The 25061-nt window shown below is 48.1% G+C and overlaps 1 protein-coding gene and 2 long non-coding RNA genes across 5 annotated transcripts in view; 1 reads left to right on the top strand and 2 right to left on the bottom strand.

Annotated features, from left to right (window-relative positions):
- CTNNA1 (catenin alpha 1) overlaps positions 1-19563 on the top strand; it is a 176287-nt gene extending 156724 nt beyond the window's left edge. The window contains exons 11-18 of the mRNA XM_037509201.1: positions 869-1025; positions 8904-9104; positions 9598-9749; positions 14283-14393; positions 15539-15720; positions 15869-15974; positions 17242-17376; positions 18346-19563. Coding sequence (XP_037365098.1) covers positions 869-1025; positions 8904-9104; positions 9598-9749; positions 14283-14393; positions 15539-15720; positions 15869-15974; positions 17242-17376; positions 18346-18633 — 1332 coding nt within the window. The 3' untranslated portion in view covers positions 18634-19563. The remainder of the gene's footprint in view (positions 1-868; positions 1026-8903; positions 9105-9597; positions 9750-14282; positions 14394-15538; positions 15721-15868; positions 15975-17241; positions 17377-18345) is intronic.
- On the bottom strand, positions 7809-17514 carry LOC119243422 (uncharacterized). 2 transcript variants are annotated; one of them, XR_005124704.2, is made up of 5 exons: positions 15250-17514; positions 14523-14643; positions 13555-13583; positions 11216-11342; positions 7809-11013 (listed from the first exon to the last, which is right to left on the bottom strand). It is a non-coding gene; the product is annotated as an uncharacterized LOC119243422 (long non-coding RNA). The 2 variants fall into 2 exon arrangements; XR_005124703.2 differs by having other exon boundaries at positions 14523-17514.
- On the bottom strand, positions 17519-23935 carry LOC129145629 (uncharacterized). 2 transcript variants are annotated; one of them, XR_008551433.1, is made up of 4 exons: positions 23293-23935; positions 18325-20329; positions 17922-18174; positions 17519-17705 (listed from the first exon to the last, which is right to left on the bottom strand). It is a non-coding gene; the product is annotated as an uncharacterized LOC129145629 (long non-coding RNA). The 2 variants fall into 2 exon arrangements; XR_008551432.1 differs by having other exon boundaries at positions 17519-18174.
- Between the last annotated feature and the right edge of the window lie 1126 nt (positions 23936-25061).

Genomic DNA, 25061 nt, shown 5'->3' with positions numbered 1-25061 from the left:
CCACATGATGGTATATTTGTCAATAAAAAGGAATGCTACACTGTTACTTTCTATAGCATTAGATTATCACTAGTGAAAGAAACTATTTACAGCAATCCATGCACCAATCTGATGCCATTTATATGAAATGTCCAGAACAGGCAGATCCATAGAGACAGAATTAAGTTAGTGGTTGCCAGGAGATAGGGTTAAGGACTGTTGAAGGTAATAGGAAATGCCTGCTCAGAGAGAGGGGTGTCTTTTTGAAGTCATGAAATGTTCTAAAATGATTGTCTGGATGGCACAACTGTGAGTATACGGAAACATGACTGTGAATGATACAGTTTAAACTGGTGAGTTGTTTGGTAGGCTTGTCATCAAATTTGCAATTCCCAAATTCCAGTTAGGAATCGGAATATAGACGTATATTTTCACAAATGTACTTTGATAATGTATAAGGAATCGGACATGCCAAATGCTCTTTCTTAGAAGCCTATTGAAGAGGGTGGATAATTGGGACACACCCACATAGCCCTGGGAGCAGTGGTTTAATGGGACAAGCAGTTCATGTTTGTCATACACGTCCGAGGGCATGGAGACGTATTTAACAGAAACAACATAGTTTTATGTGGTGTATAACTCTAGTTGTGTGCTTCTGGATGTGCATACATAACGTGTATATGAGAAGGGAAAAGCCTGGAGTAGAAAGCTAAAAACTGAAGAGTTGCCTATCATGGAGTGAAGTGGTTAGAAATACTTTTGTTTGTAATTGTCCATGGTGTCAGTGGATGTCTGTATTGCGAGTATATTACTTCCTATGTTCATTCAGGTATGAAACCTTTGTGTAGGACTTCATCTTTTTAAGTGCAAAAGTTTACTGTCTTTGCAGGTTATCAATGCTGCATTGGCTTTGGCAGCAAAACCACAGAGTAAACTGGCCCAAGAAAACATGGATCTTTTTAAGGAACAGTGGGAAAAACAAGTCCGTGTGCTCACAGATGCTGTCGATGACATCACTTCCATCGATGACTTCCTGGCTGTCTCAGGTAATAAGCTGGCTCCCCAGAGAAGCATGTGAGGGTTTGTGTAATAACTTTCACCTAAGTTACAATAATGCCCAAGTCTGGCCAGGTAAATTATTCTAGCAATAATACTGTGCTGGTTTTCATTTTAATTAAACAACAACAACAAAAAAGCTACCGCTGACTCCCGAGTAGTGGGAGGTAAGGTTGGAGCTGTTGCCCCTGTGTGGGGCTGGTCTCCATCTTAGAAGCAAAAGTCAGAGCTGGCTGGGCTGGCAGAAGCTTCCCCTCGCTTGTATTAAGGTATGGCAGCAGTGACCTGTGCAGCCCTGTTCCTCTCGCATCCATGTTCAGGGGAAACTCTGACCTGTGTCCTGGTAGAGGCTGTGGTTGTTGTGAGCCGGTAAAACTTAGGAAAAGGGGTTCCCCACACCTTTGGGGGAAGCGTCTCCTCCTCTCTTCCTCAGATATGATAGTTTAACTGTCTACTTTTCGAAAGACTCTGCGTGATGCACAGATAGAAAACAGAGGAAATATTTAAGTGCTATTTAATTATGAAGTTGCAGAAAATAAATCTGGGTAATTCACCTCACAAAAACAGTTGATTTCATTATATAAACATAAACTGGTAATGACATAGTAAATTGCATTCATATAGAAAGTATCTGTCAACTGCAATTCACTGTTTATCACACAGAGATAAATTTCAGTCTGTCTCCTTGCAGTTGAGCAAATACAAATGCAGTCTCTATTTAATGGGCCCTCTGCTGCCCTTGGCTGTGTAGCTTGATCTCTGGAGGTGCCAGGCTTCCTGAGGCCAGTGGCTGTGGACTGGGTACTTGTAGGGCTGAAACTACCTGTCACCCCAGGGCACCACAGGCTGGAATGTGGGAGATGTGAGTGGCAGTGGGGCTTGAAACAGAAGTGGGGCTTAGGTACATGCGCCGCACAGTCCTCCAGCAGTGACCTATATAAGGTGACAGTGTGTTCCGCATACCAATGTTTCCCGGTCCCTGCCTGCTCTCCTGGCAGCTTTGGCTCTACTTGAGAAAGAGGGGAGCCGGCAATCTGTAAGCTGCAAAAAGAGAGGGTAAACCATGCTGCTGCAGGACTGCCAAATTGCAGGTGCTGGTACTTTAAAACAAAAAACCCATTTGTAAGCACATCTTTGCAGGTGCCAAAAACGCAGCAATGGCTTTTTGGGGAAATCTTGGCCTTCTGTTGTTTTTCCCAATGAAGTATGGAATTATTCTTTTTCATAGGTTTAGAGAAAAACATTCCACCTTCATAGCATACTTTTAAGCAAACAACAAATCTGAAATCTAAATGAAAGCCCCCCTCCGGAGATAGATACTCCATTCCTAAACTTACTTTCTTGTGATTAGGTTGGGTATACCTCAGGTTTGGTCTCAAGGGATTTTTAGTTCTTTGTATCGAAAAATAAAGTGTGCTAGAATCAGGTGTCCCATAGGCAACATTCTTCACATCAGAGAACAAAAGGGATGCTGCAGTAGCATTTAGGGGGATCCAGGCAGTATCTTTAGGGTAAATGATATAAAATGAAAACTGGTGAAGAGAAATCAAATTCTTTAACAGATATACCTTTGTCTGGAGAATGTGTGCAATTTTTATGCAAATGGGGAAATTGTAAGGGTTGAAATGATGGAGAGGGGCCTAGACAGTTTCTATTTCGCGAACAAAACATCGAACAGGTCTCTGCGTCAGCAAGTGGCGGTGGTTTCAGAGGATCTGAAAATTAGAAGTCTACCCAGCGTGTTTCTCTAAAGTTTTGTCACAGGCTTGCATGGTAGTGTAAAGTAATTAAATAATTAACACGCAAGGCTATTTTTCACAATTCCTCTGATTTTTGTGCTGTGCTTTTTAGGGACATGGGATGAAGGAGACAAACAGATGTCTGTGCACAGTTCTGCTGGGTCGACTGGTTAATTTTAGCTTTCAGGCTCCTTTACACCCTCACGCAGCCACAGCACACACATTTTCTGTGGGGGCCTAGAGAGGTCTCTCCAGCTCATCTGACACACAACCTGGGTGGGAAAGTTCCTCACTAAGAGGACCCCTACTTCTGAGCGGGCGAGGCCCAGTGCACCCGCGCCTCCCTGGATATGCTGTCTTTCACAAGAAGCCACGTGTTGCCTGGCCCACGCCTGCCGCCTTTTCTACTTCCCTTTGTCCCAAGGCACACTGCTTAGTGACGTGGACACGTTTCTGAATGGGGGGCTGCCCTGCACAGGTCTGGCTGATGGTTGTTGGACTCCCTAAAATTTTGCCAGGTAAAAAATGATGCCGCTTGACTCCTTGGAGCAGTCTTTTTTTATTGTGTTCTGGACTGTGGTCCTTTCGGGAAGAAGGGTTTGGTGGAATACAACCATTGATGATTTTCCACTCTCAAATTGCCTTTGGAATCCATGGGGCCGGAAGATTTGATGTAGCCCTACCACCTCGCTGAGAACCCATCTAAGGGGAAGCTGTTTAGGGAATAGGACTGGGAGGACCCTCCACTGCTTTGTCTGTTGTTCCCAGATATTTTATCCCAACGGATCCAGACGTTGTTATCACAAGTCATGTCCTGATTTGTGACTCTGAAAGTATTGGGTCATCTTGTGTTTAACCTAGTGAAGCCACCAATACCCCGTGCCCGTGTTGCATAAGGCTGCAGAGGAGGAGAAACATGGCCACTGTATATCGGATAGGAGACAGAGGAGCATGCGTGGCACCCCAGGGAAGAGGGAGTGGGGCTGCTTTTCCTCAGGCTGTTCTATTCAGAATGTTGCCTTGTAAATATTGGTGATGGTTTAAGATGCTAGTGAGCATTCAGCACTCCATGAATTTATTTATATTGACTGATCCCTTAAGAACAGCGGTTTGAAATTTATCAAAGTGATAAAGACTGTTTGAATTTCATTTGAATTGTATTTGATAAACATTTTCCATGGAAATGCAATTTACTTTCTCATTCGTTGCGTACATGGGAAGTTTTTGCCCCCCCCCCCCCCCGCTTTTTAAAAAAGATTTATTTATGCATATAAGAACTGGGGTACAGGCCAGAGGTGCAGGGGCTGAGGGGATTCACCAGAGACAGAGTGGGGAACAGAGCAGGAGGAATGACTGATATACACTGCTGAGGGGAGCAGCGGGCGAGTCAGGAGAGGTCTGCTGCTCCGTGTGGGTAGCTCCCTGGCCAGGGATGGAACCCCTGCTGCAGTGGCTGCGGATAGTTTCATAGACTGCGCCCTAACCCCCTGCACCACCAAGGAGGCCCCCCTCCCCCTTTTTAAAGAGGCAAGTGGTTTGCTAGAGTGGTTCCAATTGGATTCATTATATTTCTTTACCAAATGCTTTTTTTTTTTTTTTTTTTTTAATAGAGGCATGTTTTATTTATTTGTTTGTTTGTTTTGTTTATACATGCACTGGGTACAGTTAGAAGCGCAGGAGGGTGAGAGAATTCACCAGAGCCAGAGCGGGGAGCAGAGCAGGCAGAAGGACCGAGGTACACTGCTGAGGGGAGCAGCGGGCGGCAGGAGAGGTCTGTGCGCCATGTGGGACCCTCCTCCGGTGGCTGGGGAGCAGCCGGGGATCGAACCAGCGCCACAGAGGCTGCGGGCAGGTTCGCAACCCAGTGCTCAACCGCTGCGCCACCGGGGAGGCCCACCAAATGCTTTTGGAAACAAATAATATTGCACTAGATATTTTGGGGCAATGTGTGAATGGTAATTTGTACTATTTCTTCTTTACTAAGTGTCAGTGTATCCAAAGAATTTGGTCTGCCTGGAGGTCATTAAAAAAAACTTTCTAATTTTTTTTTATGATTATAGCAAAAATGCAAAATTAAAGAGTTTCTTCTCTTAAGGAAGCGGCATAGGATAGTGGTAAAGTTAGGTTTGATTTCTGATTACCATGCCCACTAGCTTTGTGACCTTGGGTAAATCATTCAGTACTTCTAATTCTCATTTTCCTCATTAATTAATGGTGATTTGTAGAAAAAATGCCTGCCTTATAGAGTTAAATGTCAAGGATTCAGAATATTTCCTGTTACAGATTAAGTTCTCTATATTAAGTATTACTATAATCACCTTCTGTGGTGTCCAAGGTTGCACCAATAAAGATACCAGAACAAAATGTATGAAGAACAGGACTGAAGTATAAATGTATGCAGCCTTTCTGGAGAGTGCCAGTTGGCTTGGTTCCTGGGTGGTCATTAGGCACTGTACGTCTACTAAACATACATGCCTTTTGACTCTGATCCAATTGCTAGAAATTTTCCCCAGGGATCTGTACATAAATGTTGGCCAAAATACCTGTACAAGGACAGTCCCTTCAACCAAAAATGTTCAAGAGAAGATTGGGAATGTGAATTTTGGCCCTTCCATCTATTCAGTAGCATAGTGTGCAGCCATTACAGTGGATGAGGTAGATCTGTACACAGTCTAGAAAGGTTTTTAAAGATAGATACAATGTCCATAAATTATTATTGTATGGTGATTTTCCTATTAGAAGCATCTACAAATATTGTATTAAACGGTCTTTAATGGGATTCAGAATTGGTTTGTCCACTTACTGGAAATTCCAGCACCGAAGTAATACAAAGTAAAGTGCGGGGACTCCCTGACCTCCACGTTTGAACAGTCAGTGGAATCTCACTCCGCCACTTGGACTCAAGTATAGAGATTGATGTTGTGTCCTGGGTATGTGGTAGCCCCAGTTAGGAGAGCAGTCTTAGGGTAGGGTGTTAGGTTAGGATGGGGACTATTACTTCAGTTTCCTAAAACAGAAGTTGTCTTTTGTCTAAGAAATAGCAGACCCTCCCTTGTTGGAAGAAAGCCAGTGTGAATTCAAGATTTTTTTTTTTTTTTAAGCATAGATGTTTAGATGAAGGTTAACACATCTTTGGTGGTGGAAGTTTGGATCATTTTGTTGAATAAATAAAAAATAACGGTATGCTTTATTGATTCTAAGATGAGTTCCCTACCCCTATGTAGTGACAATCCCAAACAGGAATGAGTGTTAAAATCAGTGATTTGAGAAAACGGTGGTTCGTAGATTAATTAGCAATGTCTTTTCTTGCCTTTTTATTCCTTTTACTTTTCTCAGTGATACAGGATGCCAACATAAAATGTTGGATTCTGTAAAAGCAATGATTTTGAATCTAACTTCTACTAGCATGGTGGGCAGGCTCAGTACCAGTCTGTTTAAATGAATATGTAGATACTGTGTATGTGAAAGATGCTTCTGATTGGGCTGAAAATTCATTTATTCTTAAAATTGGTTTAAATATCTCACCTAAAATTTTATGTTGGAAGTTTAATGTTTTCTCAATAGTAAACTGGCAAGTCTCATAAATTTTTAATTAGTAGATGCTAAATTATGGTCTTCTTGGCTGTATTCATTTTTCTCTTCTGTAACAGGAATTCTTAATATATTCTGGCTTTCCTTGGAAAAATGTTTATTTAAGACAGAGTTACTTTAGGTTCACAGCAAAATTAAGAGGTAGGTAGACATTTCCCATAAAACCCTAATGCCACACATACTCAGCCTTCCCCCATTAGGAAATCCCCCATCATAGTGGTCGCACATTCATTACTACTTATGAACCCATATATAAACACCTTATAATCCCTCAAAGTCCATAATGTACACTACGGTTTGCTCTTGGTGGTGAACGTTCTATAAGTTTGGACAAATGTCTCCACCATCATAGTACAGACTCTTTACTGCCCTACAAGTCCTCTACCTATTTCATCCCTCCCCATCCTAATCTCTGCAACTTGGATTGTTTTACAGTCTCTGTGGTTTTGCTTTTTCTAGACGTGTTGCACTGGGAATCAGAGTATGCAACCCTTATAGATTGGCCTCTTTCACTTTATAATATGCATTGTAAGGTTCTCCCATGTCTTTTCAAGACCTGATAACTCATTCCTTTTTAGTGTTGTATAATGTTCCACTGTCTGGATATAGCATAGTTCTAGCTGCTCATCTACTGAAAGACATTTTGGTTGCTTCCACATTTTGGCAATTATGAATAAAGGTCCTGTGTACAGGTTTTTATGTGGGCATGTTTTTAACTCCTTTTAGATAAATACCAAGAAGTGATTGCTGGGTTATATGATTAGAGTATATATTTAATTTTCTAACAAGGGTTTTTAACCAAGTCTCCAGTTCTTTTCATTGTGATTTTCATCTTATTCCTCTATATTTGTGGTTTTAGAACAAACACTGGTAGCATCCCTGTCTGCAGTCTTTAGGAATTACAAAGAAGTGGGCCTTGGTTCTTGTGGCCAGCAGGGCACCCTGAAGCCCAGAAGTACAGCATTGTAGTGGCTTTTTTCCTGAGCATTGTAGTGGCTTTTTTTCTTTGCTAGATCCACTAAGAAGCATTTGCCAGTTGGTCTCCTTGCAATAGCATCGTGACCACTTTCTTATTCTAGGTTTAAGAGGTCAAGCCTATTTTCTCCCTTCCAGACATTGTCATCTGTAAATTGATGAAGTATGTAAGCTGTGGCTATGAGGGAAAAGTAATGACGTTTGGAAGTGCACTAAAGGAGGAACCAGTCCTGGATAATGACCAAAGCATAAGGTAGCCAAGGCTGGCCAAAAAAGACAAAGACCAGGGCCTCTCCTGGTGGCGCAGCGGTTGAGCGCTGGGCTGCAAAGCTGCCCACAGCCTCTGCAGCGCCAGTTCGATCCCCAGCCACTAGCGAGGGTCCCACATGGCGCGCAGACCTCTCCTGCTGCCCGCTGCTCCCCTCAGCAGTGTACTTTGGTCCTTCTGCCTGTTCTGTTCCCCGCTCTGGTGAATTGTCTCACCCTCCCTCACTTCTGACTGAACCCAGTGCTTGTATAAATAAAATAAATCTTAAAAAAAAAAAAAAAAAAGACACAAAGACCAGATATGTTTTGCCTACATTTTCCCTAATTGTCTGGCTTTTCCAGAAGATCGAGGACCATTAGTCTTTCAGCAGTTGTGCCAGGTACTCCCTTGGTTTAAATGAGTGAACATGTCTTTAACAGACACTGCTTTTAAGAGTTGCTACATTTTTTGCTGGTAGGCTCTGCAGTTCTGGGTGAGTGAGAACATTCCCTTTCCCATTCTGGGTCTGCCCCTATAGATCGACCTCATCCATTTTAGCGCCTGTGTAGAGCCCATAATTTATTACCTACTTTGCTCTTGGACATTGTGCTTGCTCCCACTTTGCTATTATAGATGAAGGTTGAAGTGAGCTCCTTACCCTGCGATTCCTGAAATTCGGTGTCAGGCTTGTTTCCAGGAAGAATAGTTTTGGTGGGTCCTCCAAATGTAAGCTGTGATTGGTAGGCACTGCTTACGATTTGTGCCATTATCACAACAGGCCCACCTGCCTCCCACAAGGTTATCGAGCGTTTTCACCTCAGGTGGGCTTTCAGCGCTCTCCAGAGGATTTCAGCTTGCTTTCCAGCACCTCCCAACAGTCCCAAGACTGTGCGTGTTCTTGGTAGATAGTGACAACACTGTTAGCATGTACTGGCAGAGGGGGCAAGGGACTCTGAGGATAAAGACTTATAGTGGACTTTTGTTCTATGTTAGCCTTTGTTTGGGACATAAGCTCGTGAAATTATTGAAGGGAAAGGGAACTTAAGGTTTCTATAGACTGGATTTTCTGCTCTAGGTACAGAATCAACTGTGCCTTCAAGATGGTTGTCTTTCTCTCAAACCTGGACTGAACATTGTTGTTCTTGGAGGTGATCACTGAAAGTTAATCTGGTCTTTAAAGCAAAATGGTATGTGTTAAGTTTTTAGCATTGAAGCTGGTACTAACTGAACAATCGGAAACTAATAGATGCCAACTTACAATGATCCCTTCTAGTGAGAGGCCTCCTTTTTCACTGCTCATTTTGCTTATTCTTCAGAGAATCACATTTTGGAAGACGTGAACAAATGTGTCATTGCTCTCCAAGAGAAGGATGTAGATGGGCTGGACCGCACGGCTGGCGCCATTCGAGGACGGGCAGCTCGGGTCATCCATGTAGTCACCTCAGAGATGGACAACTATGAGCCAGGGGTCTACACAGAGAAAGTGCTGGAAGCCACCAAGCTGCTCTCCAACACAGGTGTGTGACCTCCCTTTCCCCTCCCGCCTTCCTGTTATCCAAAAACTTGTGGTTAGGAAGTAAGACATTCAGGACTCAGCTCAGGTCTTCAGGGTTCTGGGGATGCATCACTCTCGAGAGTTAAATTAAGTCTTCACAGACTTAATTTCCCTCATGTGTGCCCTATGATTAATGGTGGGAATAAATCAGAACATACTATTTAAGATGAACTTCTGCGTTAAGTCTCCTATTAGTGGATACTAATTAAGGAAGGTCCCACACCCTTACACAAGGTGTCCGGTTAATTTCACCTCAAGTTCTCAGTCATCCAAATCCCTATTTCAGAATGTGATTCCAGTCTTTGTAAAATACATTTAATTTATTTCAACCATAAATATATCTCATGTAGGGAAAAGCAGGGGCCTTGCATCATACATCTCGCCTCTTTCTGTCTGAAAGGGATTTGGGGGGGGGGGGTGGCGGTGGCGCTGGGATGATGCTTTTTCCTCTGCAGTCATGCCACGTTTTACTGAGCAAGTGGAAGCGGCTGTGGAGGCCCTCAGCGCAGACCCTGCTCAGCCCATGGATGAGAACGAGTTTATCGACGCCTCCCGCCTGGTATACGATGGCATCCGGGACATCAGGAAAGCGGTGTTGATGATAAGGGTGAGTAACTGCATTTCAGACATTTTAACGTTCCTTTCTTATCATTTGCTAAACTTTAGCAATGCATCATTCTGGAACTCAGCAGATGCAGTGGCAGTATATTAAAACCATGAATCTAAAAGCTGTTAGAATGAGATATGTTTAATTTACTTTGTCTAAAATGACTGTTAGTCGCAAGTTAGAGCCCAAACTTCAGCCAAGAATGGGAGCTAGGAGTGTTGTTCTTGGCGATTTAAATGAGGGCAAACAATCACCACAGATACGAGGCTCCTGTCTGAGTGACTAGTACAGTGCAGAAAGAAAGGCTCTTCCGGTAGTTTCAGAGAAGTGAGCATATCCTCGTGCAGGCGGAAGTTGCTGTTCCCCGGGAGCACATCTCTCTTCCCAGGGGCAGCAGGCAGGATGCTAGAACCCAGCCCCACCCCTGCCGCCTGGTTCACAGCTGAATGGAGTGGCAGCTGCTCTGGACCCTGCGACCCATCCTCTCTGAGAGTAGCAGCTCTCATAGTCTGAGAGAACTGGCGGGGGTGAGGGACAGAGAGGGGTTTTGAAAACCACCAACCCTCTCTCCTCATCGTCAGGGGTGTAGACTGGGTCTCACAGGTGCCCCCAGAGCAGCTGACCTCTCACCTGCTGTGCTAAGGAGCAGCAGCTTGTTGCCCTGGAGGCCAAATGCAGCGCTTTCCCCCGACCATCTAGATACCCAGGTCCTCCCCATCCTGCAGCGCAGGCAGGAGCAGCAGAGATGGCTGCTTTGCTGTTCTGTCCATCTAGCTGACACAGGGGACTTCTTTTTACACCTTCACATTTGCTACTCAAATCTCTTGCGGTCAGTAGGAACGCTGTCCCAAGTGTAACCCCCTCAGCCTAACGGCCAGCAGAGCCGAGTGACTGGGAAATGGCATTTCTGAGGTGACGGCATCAGGCAGGAACTATTTTGTGTGCAGTGTAAAAACACCTTCAACATTCACACTCTTTGGGGGTGCGGTGGGAAGAGAGAACGACTCAAGGATCCGCTGCTGCTGTCCCTGCAGGGAACAGGTCAGCTGCACCTACTGGGTTAAGCCAGGGAGCTGGTGAACTCTTTTGCTTTCTTCATCCTTGCTGCTGTGGTAAGAACCAGTATTTGGCCAGGGCCTTGCCTGTTGAATGCAAAGTTCAACCCAGCGGCCGCATCTGTGGCAGGAAGGATCTCCAAGTCACGGAGACTGGCATAATGAACTATGCCCTGTGTTTCCAAAGTTCTTCCTGTGCTGACAGTCACCTAGAAATAGAAGAAACCTTGAAGAGTGGTTGGGAGCCCGAGTAACCCCTTTGGGAATTTAAGCAGCTGATGTAAGCATACAATCCAGGAGATGGGTGCAAATGCCAGAGTCCTGTTCGGGGAAGCAGCTACGCTTGTGGGAGGGCACATCCTAGGAGCTTGGGTTCCTCTTCTAGCTCTGAGTCCAAGCAAATCCCCTTACCTCTGAGACTCTTGTTTTCTTCTCTTAGAAACGGACATTTCTAAGGTTTTAATGAGAAGTATAGGTAATATGCTCAGGCACATAGTAGGTGTTTCCTGCCATTGCTTGCTTACGGCTGTGCTGGAACCTAAGAGAGAAAACGTCCTGGTAAGTACAGCGTGAGGAACCGGGAAGGAGGCCTCCGCTGGCAGAGGCATGGCCAGCCTGGTGGCCTAGAGCTTCTGCTTCTGGCCGCGCTCCCCATACCGTTCTTGGATCATCCTCTCAACCCCCGGGCCTCTCGGTTTCTTGATTGGCACATGATAAGAGGCTGAAGAGAAAGAGGTAGTTAAGAGGTTTCCTGTCTTCCCTTGAGCTCATCCTCACTTCCAGGGTCACCTCCCAGTCCTTGTCATTCCCCAAACCTACCTCAGCTGACGGTCCAGGGTCCGCTCACTCCCTCTTGTACCGTGACTCCCAGCGATCCTCCGAGGCCAGGTTCTGTGATTGGTTGATTCTCTCACCTCACTCGGCATCCCCCACCCCCAGGTCTTTGCCTCACCCCTTCTCATGCTTGCAGTCTGGCTCATTGCTATGTTCTCCTTTGTCCCCTTTCACTTCCGTGCAAAATCACATCTTAGTGAAATCCCACTGTGCTGAGCGTGTAGGAGAGCACTGACCGGGCCGCTGAGCTCAGGGCCAGGTGGCGATGTTTCCCATGGCCCGCTCTCCCACCCCCCAGGCCTGTGCCGCAGCCGCCCTGCCTGGCCTTGGTGCCGAGCGGCAGCTGCAGTGTCTATGCCATGCTTTCCTACCCGTAGACGTCCTGGGGCTCCTGCCTGAGGCCATCCCCTCAGCACCTCATGCCTCTCCCACTGCACCCCGTGTGCTGTCATGCTCCCACCCCAATGAAATCTCTTGGCTCCCTCTCTCGTCAGCTTCTTACCATGTGCCAAGATTTGAGGGAACCATGGAGAGGCGTGGTCTCCACAGCGTTCTGCATTCACTGGCCTCCTTGCCTGCTCCCTTGTGCCTGCTGGGTTAGCTAATAGGCACCTCAGGCATACTGTGAGCTCCTGGTGGCTCCACTCGCATCTGCTCCGCCCACTCCTGTGTCAGCGGATGGCCGCTCTGGCTTCCACTCGCTTGGCCCCAGTCTTTGAATGTGCCCTTCATACCCCATATCCAATATCCAATAGCAGCAAAATCTTTTGGTCTTTCTTTATGCCTGCTGTCGCCTGGTCCACAGAGCAGGTACACAGACCGGAGTGATCATTCCTGAACATTCTCCGGAGGCCTCATTTGCTACTTGTTCTCCCCTTTGTTCCCAGACCAGTGAGTGGCGCCCATCTTCCATGACCTCCTTGCTAGTCCCCCAGTTCCCCAGGCAAGCTCCTGCCTGCAGCCTTTGTATTGGCAAATCTGCTGGAAGTTCATCTTATGCTCCTAAACTGCTTTGCTCAAATGTCCCCTCTCCTGACCACCCATATAAAATTACGGTCCCCTTTACAGCTCTAATCACTTTCTAATATGTAGTATGATTTTTTTCCTAGTTTTTTTTTTTTTTTTTTTTTGTCATTTCTCCCTTTGGCATATATGTGAGGGCAGGAATTTCTGTTAGTCATTTTGTATCTCCAGGGCCCAGAATAGTGTTTGGCACATAGGATCAACAGATACTCAGCAAATGAATGAATGGGAGGTATTCAGTTTTCTTGGCAAGAAGAGTTCTGGTGTCTGGCGGGCTATGGAGGGTGGTGTGGAAGTGATGGTCATATCAGGAGGCTTCCTTTGAGAAAGATCTTCCACAGATGTAGCGTTCACTAAATTTTGAAGGTATCTGTGACCCCAAGATTAAATTGGCAAATGGCACCATAATGTTGGTGCTGCCACGTGAGTGAGATTAAAGGGTCTGGCACTGACATGCTCCTTGTGCCTTGGGTGACCCCCTTTTTCCTCACTTCATTTTATCAAGGGACAAAGCTGGCCTTACAAGTGCAATTACAATTGTCCTTACAGCTGGCCTTAAAATTCCATGAAACTCCGGCAGTTTCAGGTGCTTTCTCACATGTACCTGGCATGTGAGCCTCACAGCAAGCCCGCTGGTGGGCCCAGCTCGAGCCCCGGTGCAGCCAAGGGTCCTGCCTTGCTGCCTTCCTATTGCAGGTCAGCAGGCCGGGACCAGAGCCAACCCCAGCTATTCTGCCTGCTGCCCTGTTACTGATAACTTCCTGAAGACAGACAATATGTCTCAAGTCAGCAGCTGATCATGAGAGACTGGAGGTGGTGCAAAATAAGAATGTAATTTCATAATTAAAGCAAAGAGCTAGGGCCAGTAATCTGTCCCTTTGCTATTTACTCACCCGTTGCTTCTCAAAGCAGCCTTTGGTACCTAAGGAGAAGGCCCAGAATTAGTTAATTCACTCAATTTTGTTTTTCTTATAAAGTTGCTAAGGAGGGCCTCCCTGGTGGCGCAGCGGTTGAGCGCTGGGTTGCAAAGCTGCCTGCAGCCTCTGTAGGGTCGGTTTGATCCCCGGCCACGGGGCGAGGGACTCACATGGCACGCAGACCTCTCCTGCCGCGCCCGCTGCTCCCCTCAGCAGTGTACTTCATCATTCTCCCTGTTCTACTCTCCCCTCTGGCGAATTCTGTCACCCTCCCGTGCCTCTGACTGTACCCAGTGCTTGTATAAATAAAGTTGGGAAGGAGAATCTGCTTAATGTTGTATGAAACACCTCTATTTTTAATATAGTGTCTTTTCCCCCCACACACATTTTGCACCCTTAAGTTGTAGGTGCTAGAAAACCATACTAAGTGGATTAAGAAGTGGACACCTGGGTCAAACTGTCCTGACACAGTGGTAGAAATTGAGGCCCCAAATCGTTTGGGAGGTGCCTGCGTGGAGCCGTGGCCTCATCAAGGAGGCAGGAGCTCTGACAGAGGAGTGGTTTTAAGTTCATTAACCACAGCTGTTTGTGGAACACTGCACATGAAAATCGAGAATTCTGGGTGTCCGTATGCTGGGCCTAAAGACTTGGGACAGCTGACAGCCCAGGGCTACATGTAACTCATGATCTGTGTCTTGTGGTAGACCCCTGAGGAGCTGGACGACTCGGACTTCGAGACAGAAGACTTTGATGTCAGGAGCAGAACAAGCGTCCAGACAGAAGATGACCAGCTGATCGCTGGCCAGAGTGCCCGGGTAAGGAGCCAGTATGACTTGTGCTGCAGGCCTTGCCCTTTTTTCCCCAGGAAAACGTTCCATTTTGAAAACACCATTTTTCCTCCTCTTCTCTGGCACTAGGACCTACATTAACCCACTTTGTCATACCTGCGAGTCTCTGTGGGTTCCTCCAAAATGTCTCCTCAGCTGGGGGCAGGGCGGGGACATGGGCGGCCTCCACTGTGCCCGGGGTCTTCAGTTTAGCACAGAGGCCTGCCTCGGGAAAGCCCTAGGACATAGTCAATGTGATGTTTGTTAAAAGGATTGTGAAATTCAGAAGAAGATCGCTGTCTTTGCCCACCCAATGCTATCATGGGCACGAACTATTAATTATTCATGGGTGAAAAAAAAAAAAAGTGCTACAGTCAAGAAAACCAGTCAGAGCTGTTGCATTCATTTGAGTCATTAAATCACTAATCAATAGCATTTATGCTTTGGGGAGGATGCCAAGAAATATTTCTAAGGAGGCTTTTTTCACTCCTTAGAAATCATTTTGAACAGCAAGTGTGTCCCTGTTTGAGGCCTTCGTCAATCATAAGCACTTTAGGAAGCTGAATGGGGAGGAGCCTGAGGCCTGGACTCTGGGACTCAGGGTGGGTGACGGGTCTCCTGGCATTGCTTTTGATAAGTTTCAGTGCCGTCTAGAGCAAAAATGTATACTTTTCAGAGTCTCTTCTATCTTCCCTCTTCAAAATTTACTTTCTAAAACCACTCATAGTTCACCTTGCATAGTTGGAGACCTAATACAGCCACAGGAAATGCCCTTTCGGGGGGCCCCCATGCGATCCCCTTGTCAAGTCCTCCCCACAGCAGAAGACAGAGGATGAAACTTAACGAGGAAGCCAGGCAGGTTCTGTGGCTGTGCAGGTATGCGCACGAAGCCGCGGGAGTAGCTGCTGCCTGTCATGCGGTTTTCTCCATACACACAACTTGTTCTTGAAAGTGGGTCGGGAATTCAGACTGCAGGAACCGTTCTGTGCAAAATGAGAAGAAATGGCCCTTCAGGCAAAATGAAACCTAGTAAAGCATTCTCCTGCCTATGTCATAGATTGCTTGGTGGAAATATCTTGGCTGGGAGAACGTCATCTCTCTTTACATAAGAGCTTCTATGCTTCTGATTTTAGGCGATCATGGCTCAGCTTCCCCAGGAGCAAAAAGCAAAGATTGCCGAACAGGTGGCCAGTTTCCAGGAAGAAAAGAGCAAACTTGATGCTGAAGTGTCCAAATGGGACGACAGTGGCAATGACATCATCGTGCTGGCCAAGCAGATGTGCATGATTATGATGGAGATGACCGACTTCACTCGGTGAGTGGCCCCCACCCCTCCGCTGCACAGAGTGCCGCCTGCCTCCCACAGGCCCCCAGACACGCAGGGCCAGGCTGCTTTGTGCATCCTCTTCCCCATTCGTTTGCAGCCCTAAGGATTTTCATGTATAACTTTTTTTTTCCTCCAGAGGTAAAGGACCACTGAAAAATACATCAGATGTGATCAGTGCTGCAAAAAAAATTGCTGAGGCAGGATCCAGGATGGATAAGCTTGGCCGTACCATCGCAGACCATGTAAGTGACAGACTTGTCATGTGGGTCACTCACTACATTCATCGTGGGGCTGGGGCATCCCCCGCGTGGGCCATTTCCGAGGTGGCGAGAACAGGACTTTCCATGGGACACAGCATCCTGCTCGTCCCCGATATTGTTCTTACTCACTACCCTGCCTGATTGACAGCAGCCTAGACTTTAAGGATGTCGGAATTCCTGTTTCTTCACTGACGTGTAGGAGCACAGCCCAGTGGGCATCAGAGCACGTTTCTGGAGAGGATGTGTTTCCTGAACCTTCCCCTTGGCTGACAGAACCAGTCTCTACTTTATTTATTACCTCTCTGGGCAGGAGCTGGTTCCTCACGTCCTACCATGTGGAAGGCATGGATAAGCTTTAGTGGATTTACTTCATACCAGAATCACGAGCTTGTTTGGCTAGTGCTCGGAAAGCCCCGTTGGGGACATAAGTCTTCTGTCCTCAGTACTGTGTGTTCTCAGCCACCCGGCCTTTGTCCCTTGATGCTCACCCCACACCTCTACAGTGCCGACCCTGGACTGCTGCGGTGCCTGCTGCCCGATTTCCCATTCCCACGCTTCTCTCCTGCCACCCTGCTCTCCACATGGCTGCCAGTTAGGTCGGATGAGGCTCTGCCCTGCTTTTCAATAACTTCTTAGATAATCAAAATCTCCAGCTGGGTCTACAGGGCCTCATTTTATCCCACCTTTCCACTGCACCCAGCCTTACAAGAAGAAATGTTTGCTGTCAACACCTGAGAGGTTGTTTTCTTCAGGTAAAACCTTCTAAATGGGCGCTGAGCTTTGCCACAAGACAGGAAATGGGTGGCAGCTGCCCTTAAGGTTATTTGTCAAGACCGGGTGGTCTGCAAGAGCTCTTTTCCTCGCTTTGTGTGTATTCACTTAGCCGCCATCTTTGCTTAAAACACAGCTTCCTTTCATTAGGTGAAAATCACATGTGATAATCGCACAAGAAACTGCCTTTGAGCAGAGGGTCATCTGGATGGTTATTACCGAGCGCAAAACCTTCATGACTTAACTCCAGAACCCGGCTCTTGCTTGCTGAAACCCTCTCACCTTGCAAGGCCTGGGCCCAGAGAACAGCCTAGGGCTGTGACTGCCCCAGGACATGGACACCGCAACTGCTGTGCCCTTTGCTCTGGCAAGGAGAGGAAGCCCATTAGTGCCACTCTGAGCCTTTGGCAAAGGGCCTGTGGATGGGTGGGCTGGGCCTGGCCTGAGTGTTTGGTGCTAAAGCCTGTTCTCCTATCAGTGTCCAGACTCAGCCTGCAAGCAGGACCTGCTGGCCTACCTGCAGCGCATTGCCCTCTACTGCCACCAGCTCAACATCTGCAGCAAAGTCAAGGCTGAGGTGCAGAACCTTGGTGGGGAGCTCGTTGTCTCTGGGGTAAGTTTCACCTGTGAAAAGAGATGGTTAGTGGGAACGGGTTGATGGACGTCCCAAATAAAAGTAGCCTCTTGTCCACCTACATGCTTTACCTGCCCTGACCAGGGAAAGAATGCGGTTTTTAAAAAAAAAAAAAAAAAAAAAAAAGCCTGAGATTTCATCTTGGAGGCCAAGGGCTGCCCGTTGTCCATTCCCTGCTGAACTGCAGATCTGTTTAGCCTGGCACGGTGGTGGCAGCTGGGAGCCATTATAGGGCTGGCCTCTCGCTGGGAAAAAATATTTTTATATATCTTCCTTGTCTTGTCTTCTACCCCAGAGAAGAATGGAGCCTGTTTAAAAATTGAAAGACAACATAGATAGGCTTCAGAGTGTCGGAGCAGTCGCTCTCTTTACCATGTCACAGTTCTGCACCCCATGTCACGCTGGCAGGGGAAGAGGACAGCTCGTTGTACTGGGCTCCACTGATTCCCTGTGGCTTCTGCTAATCCCACAGACGGTCCATACAAAGCGACAGGAGCTCAGTCACACTGCTACCCCTTACTCACCAGCCGGCCCGCGCTCTGGGAGCAGTTACCCCAAGGGTCTAAATGAGGGAGGGGGCTCCCTGGTTCAAGCCACGGTGCCTGTGCCTGCACAGCCGATCCGACACCTGTCCTCTGGGGCTGTTAGTGGTGCTCCTTGGCACGGCTCGGCGGTCACTCGGAAGCGGCAGCTCCTCCTCCCACTCGTTGAGTGGGGGTACGCAAGGGGAATCGTGCCTTACGGTTTTCTTACTGCTCCCTTTTCTTCCTCAGAGGTCTGAAACACAGATGTTTGCAGGTTGTCTAGGTTAAGAGCAGCCAGCTACAGAAAGCTGATCAGTAATGGGGCTGCTGCTTGGCCCGGGGGCCCCCTCCTGCACCCTGAGGCCCCTGTGACATGGTTGGAGGCCGGGCCTGAGTTTCTTACCGCCCTGTCTGTGCCTCTTAGGTGGACAGCGCCATGTCCCTGATCCAGGCCGCCAAGAACTTGATGAACGCCGTGGTGCAGACAGTGAAGGCGTCCTATGTGGCCTCCACCAAATACCAGAAGTCTCAGGGTATGGCGTCCCTTAACCTCCCCGCTGTGTCGTGGAAGATGAAGGCACCCGAGAAGAAACCCTTGGTGAAGAGAGAGAAACAGGATGAGACACAGACCAAGATTAAACGGGCCTCTCAGAAGAAGCACGTGAACCCCGTGCAGGCCCTGAGTGAGTTCAAAGCCATGGACAGTATCTAAGGCTGCCCCCGCCGGCCGCCCCTGCCCCTCGGGGTTCCTAAAGATCAGTCACTGCTCTTCACTCAAATGTATTTGCTCAACAGAACACTGATGTTAGCTTCCACGGGGAAATAAATAGGCAGTTTTTCAACCTGGCCAGGTGGTGAATTTTATGTTTAAGTCAGTCAGAAATACTTTTAAAATTCAGAAGCATATTTCTAGCTATATTTTTTTATAAGCTTAAGAATTCTACAACCAAAGAGAAGCCCACATTCACTTGTTAACACCCGTGACCAACTTGTGATGCCTCTTCTGAGTGCTGGCGTGAGGGTTTGAGAGACGGAAACCGGATTCCACCTTGGCTGGCCGCGGGGGCTCCCACCAGCCCAGGTATGAAGTGACCAAAGGCGACCCAGAGTGATCAGCCGGGACGTCTTAGGAGACCATCCCTTGGAGAAAAGATGGTCCCAGAAAGGTCTTGAGAGGGACAGACTACGCAAAACCCAGCGAAACATAATGTATCATGAAGAAAACTGATTACTCTCTTTATGACATGAAATAAGAATTTTACTGCATGGTTACAATGACTAATGTACTCTGCTGCAAGACATTAATAAAGTAGCTTTTTTCCAGGCTAGGATGTTGTGACGCCGTAATCAGAACATGCTTTTCCAACCTTTCTTCAGCTTCAAATGCAAATTCATCATTGGGCCCAGTTCTAATAATTGCAAGGTTTCCTGCCTCGGGCTTGCAACGGAAGCCTGACAAAGTAGTGTTTGCTTAGGCGGTAATTTAGACTTTTACCTTATGTGTGATTACTAGAGCGATTACTATAGCTGCAAGGAATAATATTGCTGTCTTATTTAAATCTTATGAATTTGAATGTTTTTTACACTAACTTTTCCCAATAAAGTCCAATATGAAGCCAAACCCAACAGGTCCAAGTCATTTTCTTTGCCTTCTAGAACTGTTTTACATGAAATACCTCTCACATCTGCGGTGCTTCCCCAGGACAGCTGGCCAGGAAGGTGGCAGGGGAGCGCCCAAGAGGGCCAGGGGCCCTTGGCCTAGAGCCAGGCCACCGCTGTCCCTTCTGAATTGCTCCCATCAGCATAACAGCTGCCTGGCCCCATCCCCTGCCTTCAGCAAAACCCCTGAGAGCCGTGTGGCTGGCTCCTCTGCTCGCCTCTGCTCTGTCTACGCCCGTCTGCTCATGTCCTCTTAGGGGCCGCCCTCCACGCTGGCAAGGAGGTTGGCTTATTTCTCGTCTCCGTCTTACCAACCTCGCACAAGTGACCCTGACTTTAAGTGCCGTGCACCTGTCAGCGTCTCGCCGGAACCTGGCTTTTGCAACTGCCCGCCTCCTAAACTGCACACCACCCCCCATTCCCCCAAGGCTTGAGATTTCTAAGTGGACCTGCCCAAAATGTGTGTCAGGGTCCCTCTACTTGTCACCACTTCTGTTTACGATCACCTAAACCATCGCCTCAGTAATCACCTACTGCTCTGTGACAAATTGCCCCAAAAACTCAGCAGCTAAAAACAAACATCTATTACCTCAGTTTGTGAAGTTCGAGAATGCAGGGGCAGCTAAGCTGGGAGGTTGTTTCTGGGTCTCTCGGAGGCTGGATGCGCTGAGGATCTGCTTCCATGCCACGCTCCCCATCCTGCACCACCGCTCCCAGCAGGGTCACTGATGTCCCCCCAAGTGAAGGATCTAAGACACAAGCGACCAGATAGAAGCCAGTGGTTTTTAGTCTTGAAAGAGACATGTCATCACTGCTGCTGTGTTTTGTCTGTCACATAGACCACCCGGGTACAGCAGGGTGCTGGGGAGGTGGACTCCCCCACTGTTCTGTCCCTCCCCCCAGCCTGCCTCGATGATCCTGTTTCCCCTACCCACTGTTCCCCAGGTGGTTGCCATGCCTACAGAACAAGTCTGACCACAGCACTCAGCTTAGACCTTGCTGTTTGTGTGCCCCTCAGTGAAAGCCAAAGTCCTAAATGCTGGGTGTGGACTGTTCTCTCCGGCCTCCTGCTGTTCTGCACTTGCCCTAAATGCACTTCCCCCAGCAATCACTGTGGTTAAGTCGGGTTCTTTCAGGTGTCACCTCATCAGAAAGCCCTTCTTTGATAGCTGCCCTGCCCCTTTCTCGCTTCTTGGCGATGAACTGCTCTACACACCCGCTGTTCCTATGCTAAGCTTCGTCGGGGCAGGAAGGCCCAGGACACTGAGTGGGTGACTATCCCAGGGGGTGTAGCGGGGCAGGGCCCAGAAAGCTCTGGCCTCCCTTTACTCGGTCCCTCCCCTTTGCTAACCCCTCAGGACCCACGCTGACTCCTGGGACATTCTTAGGGCTTTTGCTGCCATCAGTTTGTCACCAGGCCTGATCCGGAGTCCTCCAGCCCTGCACATAGCAGTCGCCGTTTCCCATCCCGTCTGCTTGCTCAGCCCACCTCGTCTCTCCAGCCAACCCTCAGCTGTAATGGCTGCACAGCTGCACCCTCCCTCAGCTCCCGGCGCCCACGATCCATTCTCTACACAGTAACCAAAGGAGACTTGTGAAGACAGTTCCGAAGAAGCCCTGAGTGAAGTCCTGTCCGGGATGCCCGCCGCTCTCCTGACACGCTAGCAGCCTGTGGAGTGTGGTGCTGTGGCCCTGCCTTCTGCACCCCCTCGGACTCCTAGAGATCATTAATCAAAAGCCCCTGGACCCCGCCCCCACCCCAACCCATCACTTCCTTGTCCCATCACCTTTGCCTTCTCCTCCCAACCTACCTTCTTTCTGTTTAGTCTCACCTCTTCCTGAGCAATACCTGTGAAATGATGTTTCATGTGCTAATTATAAGTTTTCTAATACAAGTTAAAATAACATTTTAATAAGTGATTGTTCATCTATCACCTAAAATCATACCTTTTCCACAATGGGCCGCGTGGCATGTGGTATCACAGCGCCAGCCCTCACCAGTCAGACCCATGTTCCTTCTGGGAACAGAGTTGGTCTTGTTCTCCTGATCATCCCACCAAGGGCCTGGCACGTGCTTGAGAAATAGTTGTCAAGCCATTTGAACCATACATTGATTTAAACCAATCTACCAAAAGACACTGGAAGGCAAAAAGCAGGCCATTCAGGAGGTACCAGAGTCCCTGCCCAGAACTCCTGAAATCTTCCTCCGCCCTCCTGAGACCAGGCCCCAAAGCTGCGATCTGGGCTGAGCACTAGGGAGACTTGCCTTCACCATGGGCTCGGGTGTTCACTCCTGCCCGTCAGTGATGGTGACAGCTCCCTGGGTGATAACTCCCTGGGAAAGGCCTGGGGGCCCTCATGATCTCCCCGATGAAACCTCTCAAGTCTGGCACCAGGCGTGGTCACACACCCACACACAGCGACGACTAGGGAGCCCAGCTTTATCCCAAGGTCTCTGGGCAGACACCTCAAAGGCCCCACCTCCAGCCTCAATCCTCACAGCTTCCAGCCCCAACCTGTTGCACCTTCAGCGTAGCCAACCACACTCACCTCCCCACTGAAGAGAAGGATCTGCTCTGTACCTGGTACTACTGGAGCCCAGACCAGGCCTTTTCCACATCTTCCCATTTCATCTTTATGACCTGGGAGGTGTCACACCTCCAAGCTATTCCAGATGAAGGCACTGGCTCAGAGAGGGAAAGTCCCTGAGCCCAGCCACACAGCTGGCCAGCAGCCCAGCCCGAGCTTCACGATCCAGTTCCTCTAAAGTCCCAGGTTCTACCATCCCATCTGGGCCCCCAGAGGGTAGGCAGAGGCTAGAGCCCACCAGCCTTCTTCCCTGGAGCTTGACTTGAGGCTCCCACTCACCACAGTGGCTGTTCCTGCTCCTGGTCCTCAGGACCCTGCCTCTTAGGATGCAGGGATTCTCCAGACTCATGGCTAAGGCCACCCCTGGCTAGTCTCTGGGTCCTGGCTCACTCTAGGATGTTACCCAACCCCCCCCCCCTTTCTTTCTGTCTCCTGCCTTTTCAAGATTTTCTTCCTCTTGGTTTTTCTCATCAGCAGAGAAGAGCCTCTAATTACAAAGACAATGCGAACAGCTTCCCAGAGTCCTTGCCTCCCCTCCCTTTATAGAGACCCTCTGTCTCACCCCTTCCTCCTCATCCCGCCTCACACCATCTGTCCCTTCTAGAGCATGGGATGCCCACGGCCACTGGCTCCCTCCTCACGCCCTCTCTAGTTCACGGCCCACACCCTCCACTGAGCCCTGCTCCTCCACTACCAGCTCATTCTTGTCTTGACAGCTAATGTTGAGGTACCGGCCCTAACCTCAGTCTTCTCCCCTTCTCTTATGATTCCTAAGCGGAGGTCGAGAGTAAATGCCTACCAGCCAGACGGGGTGTGGAGGGGGGTGCAAATACATACATATGTGTGACTTACAAAGGGGTTATATCCTGATAAACCCGCTGTAAATTGAAGATAGCGTTAAGTTCAAAATGCATTCAATACACCTCATCTACTGGACGTCGTCACCTTGCCCGGCCTACCATAACTTGCTCAGAATGCGCGCGTTAGCCTACGATTAGGCAAACTCATCTAACACAAAACCTGTTTTATAACTGAGCTTTAAGTATCTTCAACACAGGTAACACAAACCACAATATCCAAACACGCTGGCAACACGGTACCCTGGAGAGTGTTGCTGCTTTACCTGTGTGACTGCGTGGCCGACGGGGCAGCTCAAGCCCTACCCTGTCACCATCGTGTTGTCCGGCCGACAGCGCTGCACATCCTTGTGAGCCACATGTGACAAGCCTGGAAAAGATCAAAATTCAAAGTATTATTTCTACTGAATGCTTGTAACTTTCAAAGCCTCATTAGTCAAAAAACTAGGTTGAACAACCGTAAGCCGGAGACCACCTAGATACATACATTCACTCGCTGTATTTTTTACTCCAATAAAGAAATTGTAGCACAAAATCCACAAATAACAATAAAATATGCAAATACTCTTTACTGTAAATTCCACACGGTCCACCGATTCTCACCGAAGACGTTCACTAGTTTTGCTTGAAACACTGCACCCACGGCCAGCCTATGAAAGCAAAGCAACAGAAACACATTGGGGTTTCATTGGTCCATGAATGACTTCTCTGCTGGATCAGGTAACAGCTGTAAGACGATTTTCTCAATTTTTGGTGCAAAGATGAAACACTTTTGGTCCTCCCCGGTGGCGCAGCGGTTGAGCGCTGGGTTGCGAAGCCGCCCGCAGCCTCTGCAGCACCGGTTCGATCCCCGGCTGCTCCCCGGCCACCAGAGGAGGGTCCCACATGGCGCGCAGACCTCTCCTGCCGCCCGCTGCTCCCCTCAGCGGTGTGCTTCGGTCCTTCTGCCTGCTCTGCTCCCCGCTCTGGCTCTGGTGAATTCTCTCACCCTCCCGCGCTTCTGACTGTACCCAGTGCCTGTATAAATAATAAATAAATCTTAAAAAAAAAAAAAAGATGAAACACTTTTAAGTTTTATAAGCATGAGCACTTTCTTCATCCCCTTCTTAAGACTAAACAAGACAATAAATTAAGTCTTAATTTATGGCATTTTCCAATTTCTTCTGTGGAAATCCTCCCACCACATCAATTTGCAGCCACCGGCACGTCCTAAAGGTGCGGGCGGGCAGCAGGGCAGGAGCTGGCGAGGAAACGTTTCCCCCACCTGATGTGGCTGACGTGGGTGAAATCAAGAGCACAGATGACAGTTAAATGCCAACTAAGAAAGGATGAGTTTCGAGTATTACATTTTAAGCTTTTTAGTTTTGAATCTACACGGTAAAACTTGCTTTTTGGTGTCTACTTCTATGAATTCTGACACAGTCATGTAACGACCATCACAGTCAAGACGCAGACCTGTTCCGCCCATCCCCTCCAACCCCCCCCCAGCCCCTCATGCTACTCCAATGTAGAGGAGACAGCCCCTATTCTAAGTCTGTCAAAACCCTTTCCCTGTAGCTTTGCCTTTCCAGAAAGTCAGAGAAATGAGCAACAGCACGCGGCCGGCCTCTTGATCTCAAAGCATCTGAGCAGCACACGTTGCTGTGCGCAGCGACAGCTCACGCCTGCCCACTGCTCGGTGGTTTTCCAGAGTGAGGCTGTGCCAGTTTCTTTCCATCCCCCAGGTTGAAGGACACTGGCATTGTTTCTACTTGTTTTGAACATATAAAACTGATATAAACATTTATTATATGTTTCTGTGTGAACCCAGATTTTTGTTAATCTCCGGTAAATAGCTAGGAGTGAGGTTGCTCTATTACAGGGTTAAATATATGTGACTTTATAGGAATCTAGAACGATGCTGCCGTGGCTTTGTCATTCTGTCATTCCCAGCAGCAGGACAGAAGTCCCGTCTCGCTCTGCGTTCTCATCAATACATGGTATCACCAGGTTTTTAGTTTACGTTTTAACATTTTTTCAGTTACTTGAATTGGTG

The sequence above is a fragment of the Talpa occidentalis genome, unplaced genomic scaffold, assembly GCF_014898055.3.
Source record: "Talpa occidentalis isolate TD23 unplaced genomic scaffold, MPIMG_talOcc4v2.1 talOcc4.13, whole genome shotgun sequence".
Classification (NCBI taxonomy): Eukaryota; Metazoa; Chordata; class Mammalia; order Eulipotyphla; family Talpidae; genus Talpa; species Talpa occidentalis.
This window is presented reverse-complemented; position numbering and strand designations above follow the sequence as displayed.